Below are 16,516 nucleotides of genomic sequence, written 5' to 3'. Positions count from 1 at the left end.
GACTAGTGAATTCTATGCAATTATACTTCATTTATTTAAAAAAAAAAAACATCACAGGATAGTTAATTTTCATTGCTAAAAACATATGCATACATAACCTCAAAAGTATTTTAAATGTAACTGCCGAGAACTTGTCCAGATTACGACGATCCGGATTGGAAAGCGGACACTGCACTAATACTTTGTCAAAGGTTTGTAAAATTTGGAAATGCCAAACTTTTTGGTTAAAATTAATCTCCTTTCGGCAAAACATCCAGTTGGCGCACTGATTTAGCAATCTTTTGTCATTTTTTTTTCATATAAAGATGATCTCCTTTTGACAAACATTTAACAAAACATTTTTTTTTAGAGTAGAACTGGCCAAAATACGCAAAAAAAAATCTTGGAAATATCCGACATAAAAATGCACGAAAAATCATAAAATATGCATTTATTTGATTAATTTTTTTTAATCCAACTAAGAGTGTTTTGTAGCACTTTGACATAAAAACCTTCAACTATTGGAAATTTACTTTTTATAAAGATTTGACTCCAGTAATCATTTGACGTATTTTATTTTTTAAAAAGAATTTTCGAGTTACTTAATAGTAGTACTCTTTAAAAATGCACTATTTTATTGGCCTAAAAGCAATATTTTTTTTTGAAAAAATTAAAAAATGAAAGAGCTGTAATAATTCAAATAATAATAATAATTCAAATGCGTTTATCTCAAAACTTGCTTTCTAAATTAAGATTTTGGATTTACTTAAAATAAATTTAGTACGTTTTATTTTGAGCCAATAGTAGATAAATATAAAACCAGTCGACGGATTGAATACGATTTAAAAAAAAAGAAATTAATCAATGGCCTCAATTCTGAGACCAAAATCAAGATCAAGAAAATTTCAAGATTTTGGTATTCTGAAATCAAAAAATCAAGATCAAGATGTCAAATCTGCCAAATGCCTTAGAATCTTGAAATCCAAGACACAAACCGTGTGGATATCAAGATTTGCAATTCTAGAATCAATACAGTAGATTCTCTCAAATTCGGGCATATGTGACCGAAATGTCAGTCGAATTAGAGAGAAATTCGGGCGACAAAGTTTTTGAAATGCAACGATTTTTTATTCATCTGCATATAGATATTGAGTTTACACACTGATATATATCGTAAATTGCATGAAAATCCCTCAATAATGCAAAATTACATCAAAACTAAGACAAATCATGCCAAATTTGAGCATATTTGATTCATTTGATAATCATAATCAAACTTGAAAAATGACAATAAACTTTTTTCAAATGTAACCGCTGCCCGAATTAAAAAGTAGCCCGATCTTAAAAGAGCCCAATTTGCGAGAGTCTACTGTATTTGGAGTTAAACACGCAATTAAAGCATCTAAAATCATTTTTTTTAAGTAAAATTTAAAAAAAATATGGAAATATTTCATTATGTTTAGCCGGCTGACAAAAATACAGTGTTGTCTCTCTATATACACAGTTTGGGTACTTTTTTTGACAGTTCTCTCTCTGAATATGCACAACTTTTTTTGAAATTCCCAACGGTTTTTTTCTTTCTTTTAATAAAACATTATTTTTTTGTTGTTCTAGAATTTCCCGTGTTCTTTTAAATATAAATATGAGACAGAAAAAATAAAATAAAGAAAATTAAAACAAGAAAAATTAGTTACCAAGAAAATATTTTTTTTTATTACTTTGTCAAAATGTAAACAAATTGATTTTGAATGCAAAACCGACACAAAAGCTGTGCATATAGAGATATCGTCAGTTAAATCAGCATTGGTTGTAACTTAATTTTTGCGATTTTAAGATATATACATATTTAGAATCAGCGTAATTTTGTTTATTAAACGCACTTGTGAAAAAGAAACTTTTATAAGCCCAATAAAAATTATTTTAAACAAAAATTATCGTAAGTGCCCTTAATTAAGAAAAATTTATCAGAATTTGTCGTAACTTCCATTTTTGGGGAAGTTACGACAAATTTCCATACAAAATTTTCAGTAATCAGCATTTGCCGTAACTTCTTTTGCTCACTTGCGTGGCTTGTAATTTGCAGCAAAATTGCAATATTTCTCAATAAAACGTTTATAAACTCTTCCAAATATCGAAAGACATTGCGAATAATGCTGCATTAAATCATTTTAATTCAATATTTGGGAGAAAAAAGTGAGGAAAAATCCCTGCCCATCTGTCATTAATTCAAAACAAAACAAGCGACGTGGCGAACAAAATTTATTCAATAAAAGTTACGAAATAAAAGCTTTTAGTGACAAGGACCACAGTTTAATTAACTAATTTAGTTAAATAAAGGCACTCATTATCACTAGAGAGTCATTGAAATTGATATATTGCATTTTTGAAAATTGTCGTAACTTCCAAGATCTCCATACATTAGAACTTACGGCTTTATAAACGATGGAAGTTACGACAAAATATTATTGTGTTTCTTCTAACATATTTCTCAATATTGCAGCTTTTAAATAATTTTATAAAGATTTTCTAGAGTTAACTTACAGTTTCTTAGTGCCACTTTCATTATTTTGACTCAAAAGTATCGCATTCGGGGCTCATTTTTAAGAAAAATAATGCTGAACTGAAAATTTCGTCTCCTGAAAAGTTGCCAAAAGGAAGTTACGACAAATGCTGATTTAACTGACGATTTGAATTTTTTCACGAGAATTTTGATGCGGAATTGACAATAATTTCGACCAAAAACTACATAAATTTAGTTCTTTAGGAGAAACTTTAATTTCACCACGTGCCTACTAGCACTTTTTCTTACTGTAATTAAATGAAAAGCGCAAAAATCATTTTATTTTTGAGACTTCCACTTCCGCAGTGTACTTCCACCTCAGTGTATACCACTTCCGAGCTAATATCTCCACCTTGCTAGGTTACTTCTCCGATAGTCTTCAATGGCTGGGGGGGGCTGGGGTTTCCTCCAATTTGATTTGATTTTGATTTTTGCATTCTTTTAAAGAAGAATTTCACCAAAAGAAAGCTGATTGTATTCTCTTTAAACGACACTGAAGAAAAAAAAAGCAAAGTCTAGTGCGACTGTCTGGTCGGACGATTGAGAAATTTCCACATTGTCCAGTCTGGATCACCATCAGGAGGAAGGTCTTCCCTTAATTTGACAAAATCTGTGATGCAATTCTGATGCCGTCACGTTGCTATCCCCTCAAAAAGTTTTGTAAAAAATTGTTTCTACAGTAGACTCTCTCAAATTCGGGCATATGGGACCGAAATGTCAGCCGAATTAGACAGAAATTCGGGCGACAAACTTTTTGAAATGCAACGATTTTTAATTCATGTGCATATAGATATTGAGTTTACACACTCATTTACATCGTAAATTGCATGAAAATCCCCCAATAATGCAAAATCAAATCAAAACTAAGACAAACCATGCCAAATTTGAGCATATTTGATTCATTTGATAATCATAACCAAACTTGAAAAAATGACAACAAACGTTTTTCAAATGTAATCGCTGCCCGAATTAAAAAGTAGCCCGATCTTAAAAGAGCCGAATTTGCGAGAGTCTACTGTATTAATTTTATGTAATATATAATTACATAAATTTAATGTCCACGAGGAAAGATTGAAATAATTATCGATGAATACTTTGGGGTTTCTTGATGTCTCCAGAACATATCCCACAAAGATACTTTTGGTCCATCACTTCAACATTCTGAAATATCTTAATGTGAAAATTCTCAAGAAATGGGTAAAAGTATTTGATTAAATGCATGTTATTTCAATAACGAGTAGGATGGTGTTGTCCAGAAACGATTTGTGAAAAAAAAATTCAATGAAGATTTTCCTAGAACTACATTTTAAAACTAATTAATTTTTAATTTTAATTTTTTCTATAATTTTCTTCATTTTCTTCATAAGTTCCTGAATATCCTTCGAATCCCCGAAAAGGATTGCGCAAGGCTACTTGTCTTTTTCACGAAAATATTCTCGAAAAAAGAGCTAAGTTCTCTGAAGATCATAAACACGGAGAACTTAAGGGTAAGGGACCGGTGTAACAATTTATTAACAACAATAACCTGATGGTCGTTGAATGGAACATTTCAGCCCAGAATAAAAAAAATTTCTTCTCAGAGCTTTTTCGGTTCCCTGCGGACCTTCTTCGCGGGTCGAAAATGTCAGGTTTCTGGGATTTTGTCTTTCTTGGGGGCCAAAGAAAAGAGATGTCTTCATTGGGTACATGGGTTCTGAGTCACACACTTCACGAACAATTTTACAGCGATATTTTACTTTTTAAAAATAAGATTACTAGTTACTACACAAGTTAAACAAAATAAAATAAAAATCTTTCTTGGCTACTAAGTAAGTTTTGCTTTACTCATTTAGTAACTTATTTGTAAAAAGTAAAATATCGCCGTAAAATTGTTCGTGGAGTGTGTGATTCAGGACCCATGTACCGCATGTACCCAATGAAGATATCCCTTTGGCCCTAAGAAAGACAAATCCCCAGAAACCTGACATTTTCGACCAATGAAGAAGGTGCGCTGCGCAGGGCACCGAAATCTCTAGGAAGAAAAGATTTCTAATCCAAGGACAAAATATTCATATTTTAATGGATTATTTTGTTCATGTTTTACGATGATGTTAACATTACCTCTTCCTTCCCATCCTATGATATTCAGTGGCCCCAGCTCTTTCTTCAAGGAAATATTTTCGCGAAGGACACAAGTTGTCCTATACTGCCTTATTTTATAAGTTTGAAGAATATTCAAGGATTTGTGATAAAAATCGAGAAAATTACAGGAAAAATTAAATGATAGGAAATTAGTTTGTTCTAGGGAATTTTTCCTTGAATTCTCCTGCAAAAATCATTTTCGGCTCCTGAATTCTGGATACCAAAATCCTGTAATGTACAATTATTGAGATAAATAGGAGTTTAAACATACAAACCTATTCATTTCTTGAGAATTTTTACCTAAAGATATCTCAGAAATTTAACGTGATAATTCCTCCATAAATGTCTTTGGGAGAACATGTTCATGAAACGCAAAAAGGAACACAAATATACTCATCCATACTTCCATTCCACGAGAATGGATTTCATTTTATTGCATTGTGTTTTAGAAAAAAAAATCTTTAGGTATTACAATAACAAGGAGATTTTTTTTTAATAAACACCAAAGGCATTAATGAATTTATATGGAAAAATCATTTTAAAAAAAAAATTATTTTCTTGCCTTGGACCATATCTTTTAGCAAAGAAAATAAAATTTGAGTGATTTGATGAAGCTGGGTATCTAACGGAAATGATTTTTGAAAATATTCCGCAATTAAAGAGTGAATGAGAGAGTGCGAGGGAGAGCAATAGCATGATTGATTGTTTTAATAAATCAAGTCACAACAATTTTCATCTTATAAAGGGTGTTTCTGTGGTTTATTGTGAATATTTTGCTCAAAAGTGCACAAAATATGAGTTGTAGCGGCATCACATACACAGCCACTATCCCGAAAAATCTGGATAAATTTCGTGACGGACATCAGAATTGGGGGTCTGGTGGAAAGACTTCTTGCGATACTTCAGCCTCTGTCTTGTTTTTGTTTTTTTTTTTAATTTATGTTGTTTGATGTTCGGATTCGATCCCTTGTTCTAGGTCTGCCTCGAGGTCTACGGTCCTCCTTACAAATCAAGATGAATAAAAAACAAATAACAAAATAATAAGGTGGGCCAGATCGGGCTGGTGATGACGTAGATACTTTTTGGAGGTTATGTCAAAAATCATCTGTTCGTGACTCGCGCCAAAATCTCATGCGAATACTTTTCTATAAAATGTTGGGAATATATCAAAATTATTAGTTTAATTGTTAACAGTATTGACTATTTTTATCAATTAAACTAATATTTGATGTTGTTTCTGTTTTTCTCATACCTTTTTTGCCACAAAATTCCACTGGGCAAAAATTATTTCCACGAAACCCGACAGACCATACATTGCATGAGCACAGTACGGCCATTAATGTGTAAGGTTCCCGTCTTAAATTTTTATTGTTTTTCCTCAGTATTTGGGAGATATTTTAATTTTATAGATTGATGATTTTGGTATATATTTTTGTGGACGTTTTTGGTTTTTAAAGGATTTTCTACACAGGATACTGATCAGAATAGGCCTAAAGGCCTAAGACCTTGGTAAGGGGGGACAGGTAAGGGGGGAAACAAAAAAAAAAACCATATGAGCAAATCACAAATGTGTCAGAACACTTTGGAAAACTCAGAATAAATAAAATAACAAAGAATTCAAAGCATATAAATCACGTAGAATACCAAATTGATATAAAATGCCGAGATCAGATATTCTAAACAAAAAGCAAATATTAATTTTCTTTAATTTCGTAAGACTTCTGCAACAGATCTAAGAAATCATAAATCCATTTCCCCACTAAAATTTCCACATTTTTTTATTTTGTGTTGTTAAACTAAGAAAAATCTTAAAATGAGTTTTCATTGATTTTATTAAGAAAAAGCTATTTTATTAAAAAAAAATTTCCAACACTTTAGCGAGAATTATATCACACATAGGGGGAGGCTTTGAACTTTCGCACACAAAAATGATGTTCAAGTTCAGTGATTTTTTCTGACTACCATGCAAACCGTATGGATTCTCCAACTATGCCAAAAAAATGTCTTACTTATAAGGTTCATAATCCCACCAAACAAAATCCCAGGAAATCCTTAGATTTTCCTCCAGAGGAAAATGAAAATCTAATGGCGATTTGTCCGATAGATGAATCAAGTTTCTATTATCGCACACGATTCACGCCATCATTGAACACACCATTTTCACCGTAAATTTTGCACCGGACGCTAAAAGTTGCGCATCATTGTTTAAAGGGAACTCTATTCTACTTGATTAAACCATTTTTATAAGGAATAAAACATTTTAATAACACTTTTCTGGAACTTTTCTGAGAGATGTTTTATTGACATTAAAAACCATTTTTTTGCTTGATCCTATGAGAATTTCACTCCGGAAACGGTTAAATCTGATGAATACTTTCTTGAAATGTCCAAATATCACCAAATTTACACGAATCAATAAGTTTTTAAAGCTAAAAAGTGACTAAAACTCTGCAAGCGAGAAGACCACACAAGATTCCACCATTCCCCCACGGACCCGGATATGCACAAAAACGTTTGAATGCGCATCGCATTGAAGATTTCTCTGTTCCTGCAGCTGCAGGAATCGGGATTTAGCACAGATATTGAGCTTCAGCAGGTGAACAGGCTAAAATTTTCACAAAACATCTTCTTACGGACGCAATTTCTTTTCTTTGTCATGCAAAACAACACAAAAGTGAGGTTATGTCAAAGATTGTCAAAAACCAGTTGTAAACTGTATGAGATTATTGCAGATGTGATTCTTTCATTGCACATTCAGTTTGTGCAAGCTTGAAAAATATTTTTATATCAAAGAAATGCAAAATTGCTTAATAATTACTCAACTGCAGCCTATTTGAGTCAAATTACTTCTTGTTTATCAACTTTACGATTTTTAAGTTTTACTTTTTAGTGGTGGATCAAATCGGTAGATTACAATAGATGTGAATATGAGGGATCGCATCTAAAATGAAGTTTCTTGGAAAATGTGCGAAGAAGCAATGTCTTCTATGTGCGATCGATGAATCTGAGTCAAGTTTGTGAATTTTGTTCCACCCACAAAAAGTGCCTGTTCAGCCTAAAAGATTTTTACATAAATCTGATTCCTAATAACCCTTCTACCCTCTGTGATAGTAGTTTTTCAGAAAAGTGATATTAATTCTGCACAATCGTCTGAAGTATTGCACAGCAAAATTACAGTTTTGGACCTGTTTTTATTTTTTGCTTCCTGAAACTAGGAAAAAAGGATTAGACTCTCAATTTTTTCAGGAAAGATGGGATTTAAGGTTAGCTATTACAATATATAGCCATATGTGAGATTCATAAAGGAATATGGGAGAAATATGAAGTGTCTGAAGGTAGCGTATGTGCGAACGATCAAAGCCTCCCCCTACTAATATACTTTCCTCTAAAATTGACATCTTTACGTATGTATCAGGTATGAGTTTTTCATACAATTTTATTTAACTGTCAAGAGCAATTCAGAAAAGAAATTTAAGGTGACATTTGAATTCTCAACTTATGGTTCTTTCTCGATAAAATTCGGTCAATTCAAAGTTTATATAATATAAATGCACGGATTTTTGACCTGGTTCAGATTTATTCAATTGTATTTACACACGACGTTTCGGGAACGATTTTTCCCCTTCCTCAGGTATGAAAATCAAAAGGACAAATCGGGTCTTGAAAAAAAATAACTACCACTTCTACTTTTGAACAAATTGATACGTCCAGCATGCCGGTCAAATGCAGGAAAATTTACGACAAAGGTTTAACAAAAAAATTGTTGAAAAAACCATTTTATCGATATGGAATCTATAAAATGCGACGTAAAAAGAGAAATGTGGCGCTCCACAACTCTATATATTGGATTAGCCAATAAGGCTAGCATTGACTACAACACTGTGATTTTTTTTCTGTGTAGTCTATAATTTAAAAAGAAAAAAACTTAACAAAATTGAAAATTTACTAAGAAGTGTACAATTTTGAATGCAATTAGCATGTATAAAATTAGCTGCAAAATAAGATTAAATTTTAAAATTTAACAATGGAACATCGATTTAAGGAAATTATTGATGTTTAATGGCATAATATGGACGATATTTTATCCTAGGCAATTTTAATATCATACCACTTAATATCATACATGTGGTCATATTAGTAAAAAGGTGTTTTTTTTTAAATCAAAATTTATCATATTATACTTATTTGTAGTTCATTAGCCGAGAAACAATAAATGTATTTTCATTTATGAAGAAAATTAATCTTTGCAAAATTATTCGACTCTTATTTTTCTATTACAAATGTTTGACAAATCTGAGTTGTCAACACTGTACCAGTCGGGTAAAAGTATCTACGTCACTGGCAGTTCGATTTGGCCCACCTTATACTTGAAACATCTTGCTTACAAATGGTTTGCATTACTTGAGAAATGCATTGCAGAACAACAAAAAAAAGAAGACACTTTAAAATGTCTAACTATGTCCTAATTTTTGTTCATTGTAGGTGGTTTTAGATGGTGGCCATCTTGTTTTAGCATCAACTGTTAAGAAACTCCTTGAACGTGCTGACAGTTCAATTGCCGCTACGCCATGTGGTCGTCGAATGCAGGAAAACTATGATAGATACCAACGATGGCAGGAATTGTATCAGAGAATGCAGAGTAAGAAGGAATATCCGTATTTGAGGAATGTCGAAGAGGCTGTTGTCATTGCACTCGATATTGAATTCCGTACACCGGATATTCATGATCATTTGGCCCATTTTAAGGCTGCCCTCAAATGGCGAAAATTCGTTACAAAAGCCTTTGTACGAAAATCAACTGGATTCAGTTTAATTTATGTCCTACCACCACGAACAGCTGCAATAATGCCAGATGATGGTACAACTGTTAAAGATGGTGAAGATGGTGAAAAGGATGAAAGAGATTGGGGATTGAGTGATGAAATGACACCAGCTGAGGCTATTGAATCATTCAAAAGGGGCGAGGAGCATGAACGGCTGGCAATGTTGGAATTGAGAGAGAAGAATACATCAAAGGATCCAATACGTGATACATTTTGTATTTGTGGCAGTGAACTCAATGAGAAGACAATGAATCGGTGTCAATTGTGTCTAAATTGGTTTCACTATACGTGTGTTCCGGCAGCTAGGACAAAGGCACCACCATTGCGATCACTGGACTGGATGGCTGATCCAACGATGCCAAGTACATCGGCAGCTGCAATGCGTTCAATGGGTGGCATTGAGGATGAAGTTAGATTTCTCTGTACATCGTGTCAACGTTCACGACGTCCACGATTGACATGCATCCTGCGACTGTTGCAGGCTCTCAAGGATATTCCAATTCGTATTCCCGAGGGTGAGGCACTGCAGTATCTAGCTAAACGCGCCATTGATTGGCAGGTAAGGACTTATTTTTTTTTTAAATTTATTTATTCATACACTCGAGCCCAATGCGCCCCATACCACTAAGAACTATCGACTTATTTTGTTCAGATTTAATAATTTTCGAAACGCAAAGTTATCTAGTGTGAATTACAGTAATAATAAGTAAATAATCAGATATCTTTCCTGGACCATTTATGTGTTCCGTTGACTTCAAATTTAGCTTCTTTGTCTCTATTTTGCTACTAAATAGAGACAGACAGGGGAAAGTACTCTCCTTTCGAACGTTCATGCCTTCGAATAATGTGAATTTCTCAAGGGGGAGATATTAACTCGGAAGTGGTGTACACTAAAAAGATGGAAGTACCGCGGAAGTGGAAGTGTCAGAAATTATATGATTTTTGTACTTTTCATTTAATTACAGTAGGAAAATTGTTAGTAAGAATATAGCGCAATTAAAGCTTGTTCTGGAGAACTAAATTTATGTCGTTTTTCGATCGCAATTATCGCCAATTCCTCATTAAAATTCTCGTGAAAATTTTCAAATATCGTTCAACTAACGCCCTCTGTTGTAACACAGGAAATTTTATTGAATGCCTTTTAAAAATTTAAATTTAATATTATGATTTTTAGTTAGAAAGTATTCGAATGTAACAGTTGGCGATTCTTTGACATGGTTTAAGCTATTGAAAAATATGGAATATGAATAAAACTAAATTACAGAATATTAATTTACCCTACTACTTTTAGAAAAAAAATGAAGAATTAAAAAATGGAAAATATAGAGACATTAAAAAATTTTAAAAAAGAACTATTTTTAATTTAATAATTATTTTTAAATAATATTTACGATTCAAATTCTGAAATCCTATTTTTGACACAACACGAGTCAAGTAGTGTAATTCAGAAATCTGCAATAATTATAAATGGTTCATTTGCTTTTGAGCTTCAATTCGACAATATGTATATTACGAGATAATTATGTGCAAGTCTCTTAGGAAAAATTAAAAAAAATTAAAGAAATTCACATTATTCGAAGGCATGGACGTTTGAAGGGAGAGTACTTTCCTCTGATAATATTAGATTAGATTAGATTAGATTTAAGTTTATTTCCTGCCTTTTGGATCCAACGATCCTTTCTTAAGACTATATGTACGATTTTTACATTGAATTGCGGGAAGCACAGAGGCAAAATGGCATATATTCTATGGCTAAAGCATAGGATATGTGCCATTTTGCCTCTGAGCTCAACGTATATTAAAGACACGAATATTGTAAATGAAACTGTTTGCCATTTCAGTTGCACTTAGAACTGACAAATTAAAATATCATTTAAAATATAGAAAATGTTGAAGAAAAGCTTTGAATAACGTAAGGACATTTAGAAAATAGACGCCTCAGTTTTGTTTAATTAAAAAAAAAATAGTTAAGACTTGATACACTGCTATGCGAATACTTCATATTTTCTTCTGAATACCATTTTTTATTCTAAATATATATTGTTTCTGAAAAAATATATATTTATTATAACACTGACGTTTGCAGAGTAAATTCCTCATTAATAACTTTTGTAGATTAATACAAAAAAAATCAGTCTTCTAAGAGAAATTATTAAAATGGAGATTTTATTTTCAGTTGAATTAAAATGCAATTACAATATCCAAAAACACCGAAAAATAATGATAACCCAACTGTTGAAGAAAATTGAAATTAAATTTTAGACGTTTCTTTTAAATTCAAACGATAGAAGTGCTTGGAAGTGCCTAGAAGTGTTGGAAATCACCTATGGTACACTTCCGGAAGTTTGGAAGTCTCTGACGTTTTCCATAGAAATTTAGGAAGTGCTAGAAGTGGTGTACATAGTTTTTCGACTAATATCTACCCCATTGGCAAAAATAAAAGGATAATAGAGGATCCTTTCAAAGTATCAAAGTATAGCATTATATTCTGCAAAAAGTACAACGAACGTTCACGCCTTCAAATTATATTAGTTAGTTTATTATCAAATACTGATAATTATATTTTAAGTATGTGTAACTCTTTTAGGAAAAATAAAAGAAATTCCAAGGGGTAGATATTAGTCGAAAATCGTGTAAATCACTTCTAGCACTTCCTAAATTTGTATGCAAAACGTCAAAGACTTCCACACTTCCGGAAGTGCCATAGGTGATTTCCAGCACTTCTTGCACTTCTAGGCACTTCCTGGCACTTTCTGGCGTTTGCATTTAAAAGAAAAGCCTATAATCTTATTTAAATTTTCTTCAACAATTGGATTATTATTTTTTCATTCTTTTGGATATAGTAATTGCATTTTAATTCAACTGAAAATAAAATCTCTATTTTAATAATTTCTATTGGAAGACTTATTTTCGATATTAATCTGGAAAACTTATTCATGCGGAATTACTCTGAAAATTTCACTGTTATAATGAATTCATTTTTTTCACGAAGAACAAATATGTAAAATAAATAATAGAATTCAGAAGAAAATATGAATTAAGAAATTTGCATAGAAACAAACAGTGTATCACATAACTATTTTGTTTTAAATTAAATAAAACTTAAAGGTCTATTTTCTAATTCTCATTACTTTATTCAAAGCTAATTTTAACACTTTTATTTAAAATGTCACATTATTTTTAATTGCTAATTTGTTAGTTTTGATATTCCAGTGCAAGTCAAATGTTGTTTAAAAAAATCGCTAACAGTTTCATTTACAATATTCGTTTTTTTAAACAATTAAATAAAATTCACAAACTAATTAGTAAAAGTTTGTATAATTTTCTATTTTTATTATAATTTAATTTAACCCCAAAAAAAGTTCGTAATAAAAAATATATTGTCGAATTAGAGCTGAAAAATATAAGAACCATTTATAATTATTGCAGATTCTGATTTACACTACTTTAGTCGTTGTGTCAAAAATAAGAATTTCAGAACTTGAGTCATAAATATTATATAATAATAATTATTTATATTTTTTTTTGAAAATATTCTAATGTCTCCATATTTTTCATTTTTTTTTTAAATTCTTAATTTTTTTTTCTGAAAGTTGTAGGATAAATTAATATCCTTTTAATTTAGTTTTAGTTATTCCCAATAGTTATCAGTAGCAGAACTATTTCATTGAATCAACTATACTTATTACACTCGAATACTTTTCAACAGAAAATCGTAATTTTAAATTTCAATTTTTGGAAGGCATTCAATAAAGTTTCCTCTATTGCAACTTGATTAGCAAAATAATTAAATTTGGTCAAAAAATTTAATTTTATTGCTATAGATTTAGCCATTCAGACATGTCCAAAATGTTTTTAAAAAAAAAAAAAAAAAGTATGTGAATTTTGATTTCAAGTTGAATAGCACAAAATTTATATTTATTTATTTCTCTTTGAGTTTGACCAGTAAAAAATTATACAATGGAAATACACTGTGAAGTGGTTAAATTTGAGAAAACTTTTCAGAATAAATTGTATTACTAAAAATTTTCATTAATATAGCTAAATTTTGAAAAAATTACTTTAGGAGTACAGAATCTAGGACACAAGTTCGAGCATTTCGCAAAGCTTGAATGCTTTACGCCCCTAATCTAATGGGCAAAAAGATTTTTTTTCGCTCATTTTGCTCTCTAAGACCATTTTGAGGATTAAGGGAGATACGTTTGGAGCATAAGAGTTTTCTTTTGCTTGGCTTTTGTTTATTTTGGGAGCTCAGACAGTCAGATTCAGATTTCCATGCATGGAGCTAATGGTATCGAATGTATTCCATTCTAACGATTCATAGTAATCCTATCTTAGCGTGAATTTCTCAAAATCCAGGAAATCTATCTGACTTCCTGTGTCCCTGGGTTTAGTAAAATCATCAAAAACTTACCGTAAAACAGTCAAAAAAATGTTGAAATTGCCTGCAGCTTCTTGCACTTGTTTACACAATGCACTTTCATGAACTTCTAACGTCGCCAAATGTTCATTACAACGATAATTGGTTGAAAATTCAAGTAAAGATTGAATTTTACAACGATAATCATTCAAAAGGTCAACTCAAGGTTTAAAATTGCAACAATAATCAGATGAAAATTTAAACTTTCAGTTGAATATTCAACTAAAGTTAAATATTCAACTGATAGTTTAATTTTCAAGTGAATGTTGAATTTAACAGCAATAATCGTTTGAAATTTTAACTTTTTGTTCTAATTTTACAACGATTATTGGTTTAATATCGGGAATTCAACTAGAAAAATTCATCTTGTTTTTTACTTTGTACCTCTCTCTTATCATTAAGGGGCATTTCTAAAGATTCTCTTTATTTCCGGGAACAGGAACGGGCCAATCAAATTTTGGATAGTGATGAAGTTATTGATGTCCTTCGACGAATTTCTGGAAGTCCTTCTGTATCGACCACAGGAAAGGCAGCATCAACCGAAGTGGCTGCCGATGATGATGCCACTGGTGCCCAGAAAAAGGACGGTGATGGCAAAAATACTGATCAATTGACCAAGAAAGGTGGTAAAGGACGTGAAATTGAACATGCATACAGTGTTCAGCAGACAGGTGTTGCAGATGGCGCCACTAGAACAACCACATCAACAGACGATGTCAAATTATCACCAGAAACACTTCAAACCCTCGATAATCTCCTTTTTGAGGCCAATCTCATTGAAGTGACAACAGAACAGAGTGTTCTCATTTGGCGAATTTTGAAGCGTGAGAAAAAAGATGGCTACCGCAGCTACTACAGTCCAGTAAGTTTTTTTCTAAATCAATCACTCAGTCTCTCACAAATAACAAAATAAATAAATAAAATAAATAAAATTTGACAGGAGTACGAGGAAGGTGACTGGGGCAGTTCAAGTGGATGGTCAGGTAGTCCAATGGAACGATCAACGCGAGAGGCATCACTGAGACATGGGAAACTGAAGCAACGTCAACGACTGGCAGATGATCAAGTGACATCTGGTGGTGTCAAGAGGAAACGTACAGAAGTCACAAAGAAGAAAATAGAAAAATCCAAAGGAAAAACCCAAACGAAGAAAGCCATCTCAGATGATGATGATGACGAAGGTGAATGCAGTGCTCCAAAGTGCATCAGACCAAATGGTGAGTCCTACTTAGAAATTTGCAGAGAGAGAGAGAGAGAGAGAGAGAGAGAGAGAGAGAGAGAGAGAGGTTCAAGTATCTCGGGGTGGTATTCGCGATTGATAGTAGGATGGCTGTAGAAGTCCAGGGAGGGTAAATAAGTCTGGCACTCGCGGTTCACTTTGGATGACGATCAGGACGATCTTGAAGACTGATAGCGCGATTAGTGTAATTCTGGAGACTGTTTGGACGATCAGAGCGATCTTGGAAACTGATCGTTGCGATCAGTGTGATCCTGGAGACTGCTTGAACGATCAGGACGATCTTCGGGACTGATCTTCGCGATCTGTGCGATCCTGAAGACTGATTCCGATTTTCGAGACTGATAGCGTGATCAGTGTGATCCTGGACACTTCTTGCACGATCAGGACGATCCTGCAGACTGATCGCGTCATCAGCGGTATCTTAGAGACTGCTTTTCGCGATCAGTGTGATCCTGGAGACTGATTGGGCGCGATCTTGAAGACCAATCGTGGCGATCATGCGATCCTGGACACCAATTGCTCGATCAGGAATATCTTCGAGACTGATAGCGCGATCAGTATGTTCCTGGAGACTGATTGGGCGATCAGTGTGATCCTGGAGACTAATCGTGACGATTATGCGATCCTGGACACTGATTGCACGATCAGGACGATCTTGGAGACTGATAGCGCGATCAGTGTGATTCCTGGAGATTGATTGGGCGATCATCACGATCTTCGAGACTGATCGCGTGATTAGCAGGATCTTGGAGACTGATCTTTGCGACCAGTGCGATGTTCGAGACTGATCGAGCAATCAGCGCGATCTTGAAAATTAATCGTATCAACCAACACGATTTTCTAGACTGATTACACGATTAGTGCAATCTTGAAGACTGATCGTCACGATCAGTGTGATCCTGGAGACTGATTGGGCGCGATCTTGAAGACTAATCGTGGCGATCATTAGTTAAACATTGCGATCCTGGACACCAATTGCTCGATCAGGAATATCTTCGAGACTGATTAGGCGATCAGTGTGATCCTGGACACTTCTTGCACGATCAGGACGATCTTTGAGACTGATCGCGTCATCAGCGGTATCTTAGAGACTGCTCTTCGCGATCAGTGCGATCTAAGAGACTGTTGCGATCAGTACGATCCTGGAGACTAATTGCACGATCAGGACGATCTTGGAGACTGATTGTCACTATCACTGTGATCCTGAAGACTGACAACGCGATCAGTACGATCCAGGAGACTAATTGCACGATCAGCACGATCTTCGCGACTGATCGTGCGATCAGTATGTTCCTGGGGACGTATCCTCCAGATGTTGGAGTTTAATTTTATGAGAAAAGCCAACTTTCCATGTGGAACTCGTCTATTTGGTA

At 33.2% G+C, this 16,516-nt stretch overlaps 1 protein-coding gene across 1 annotated transcript in view; it reads left to right on the top strand.

Annotated features, from left to right (window-relative positions):
• LOC129808791 (lysine-specific demethylase lid) overlaps positions 1–16,516 on the top strand; it is a 58,340-nt gene that overhangs the window by 35,999 nt on the left and 5,825 nt on the right. The window contains exons 5-7 of the mRNA XM_055858648.1: positions 9,143–10,042; positions 14,343–14,765; positions 14,844–15,120. Of these exons, the coding sequence (XP_055714623.1) occupies positions 9,143–10,042; positions 14,343–14,765; positions 14,844–15,120 (1,600 nt within the window). The remainder of the gene's footprint in view (positions 1–9,142; positions 10,043–14,342; positions 14,766–14,843; positions 15,121–16,516) is intronic.

This window comes from Phlebotomus papatasi, chromosome 5 (assembly GCF_024763615.1).
Source record: "Phlebotomus papatasi isolate M1 chromosome 5, Ppap_2.1, whole genome shotgun sequence".
Classification (NCBI taxonomy): domain Eukaryota; kingdom Metazoa; phylum Arthropoda; class Insecta; order Diptera; family Psychodidae; genus Phlebotomus; species Phlebotomus papatasi.
Note: the sequence above shows the minus strand (reverse complement) of the source record. Positions and strands in the feature narration are given on the sequence as shown.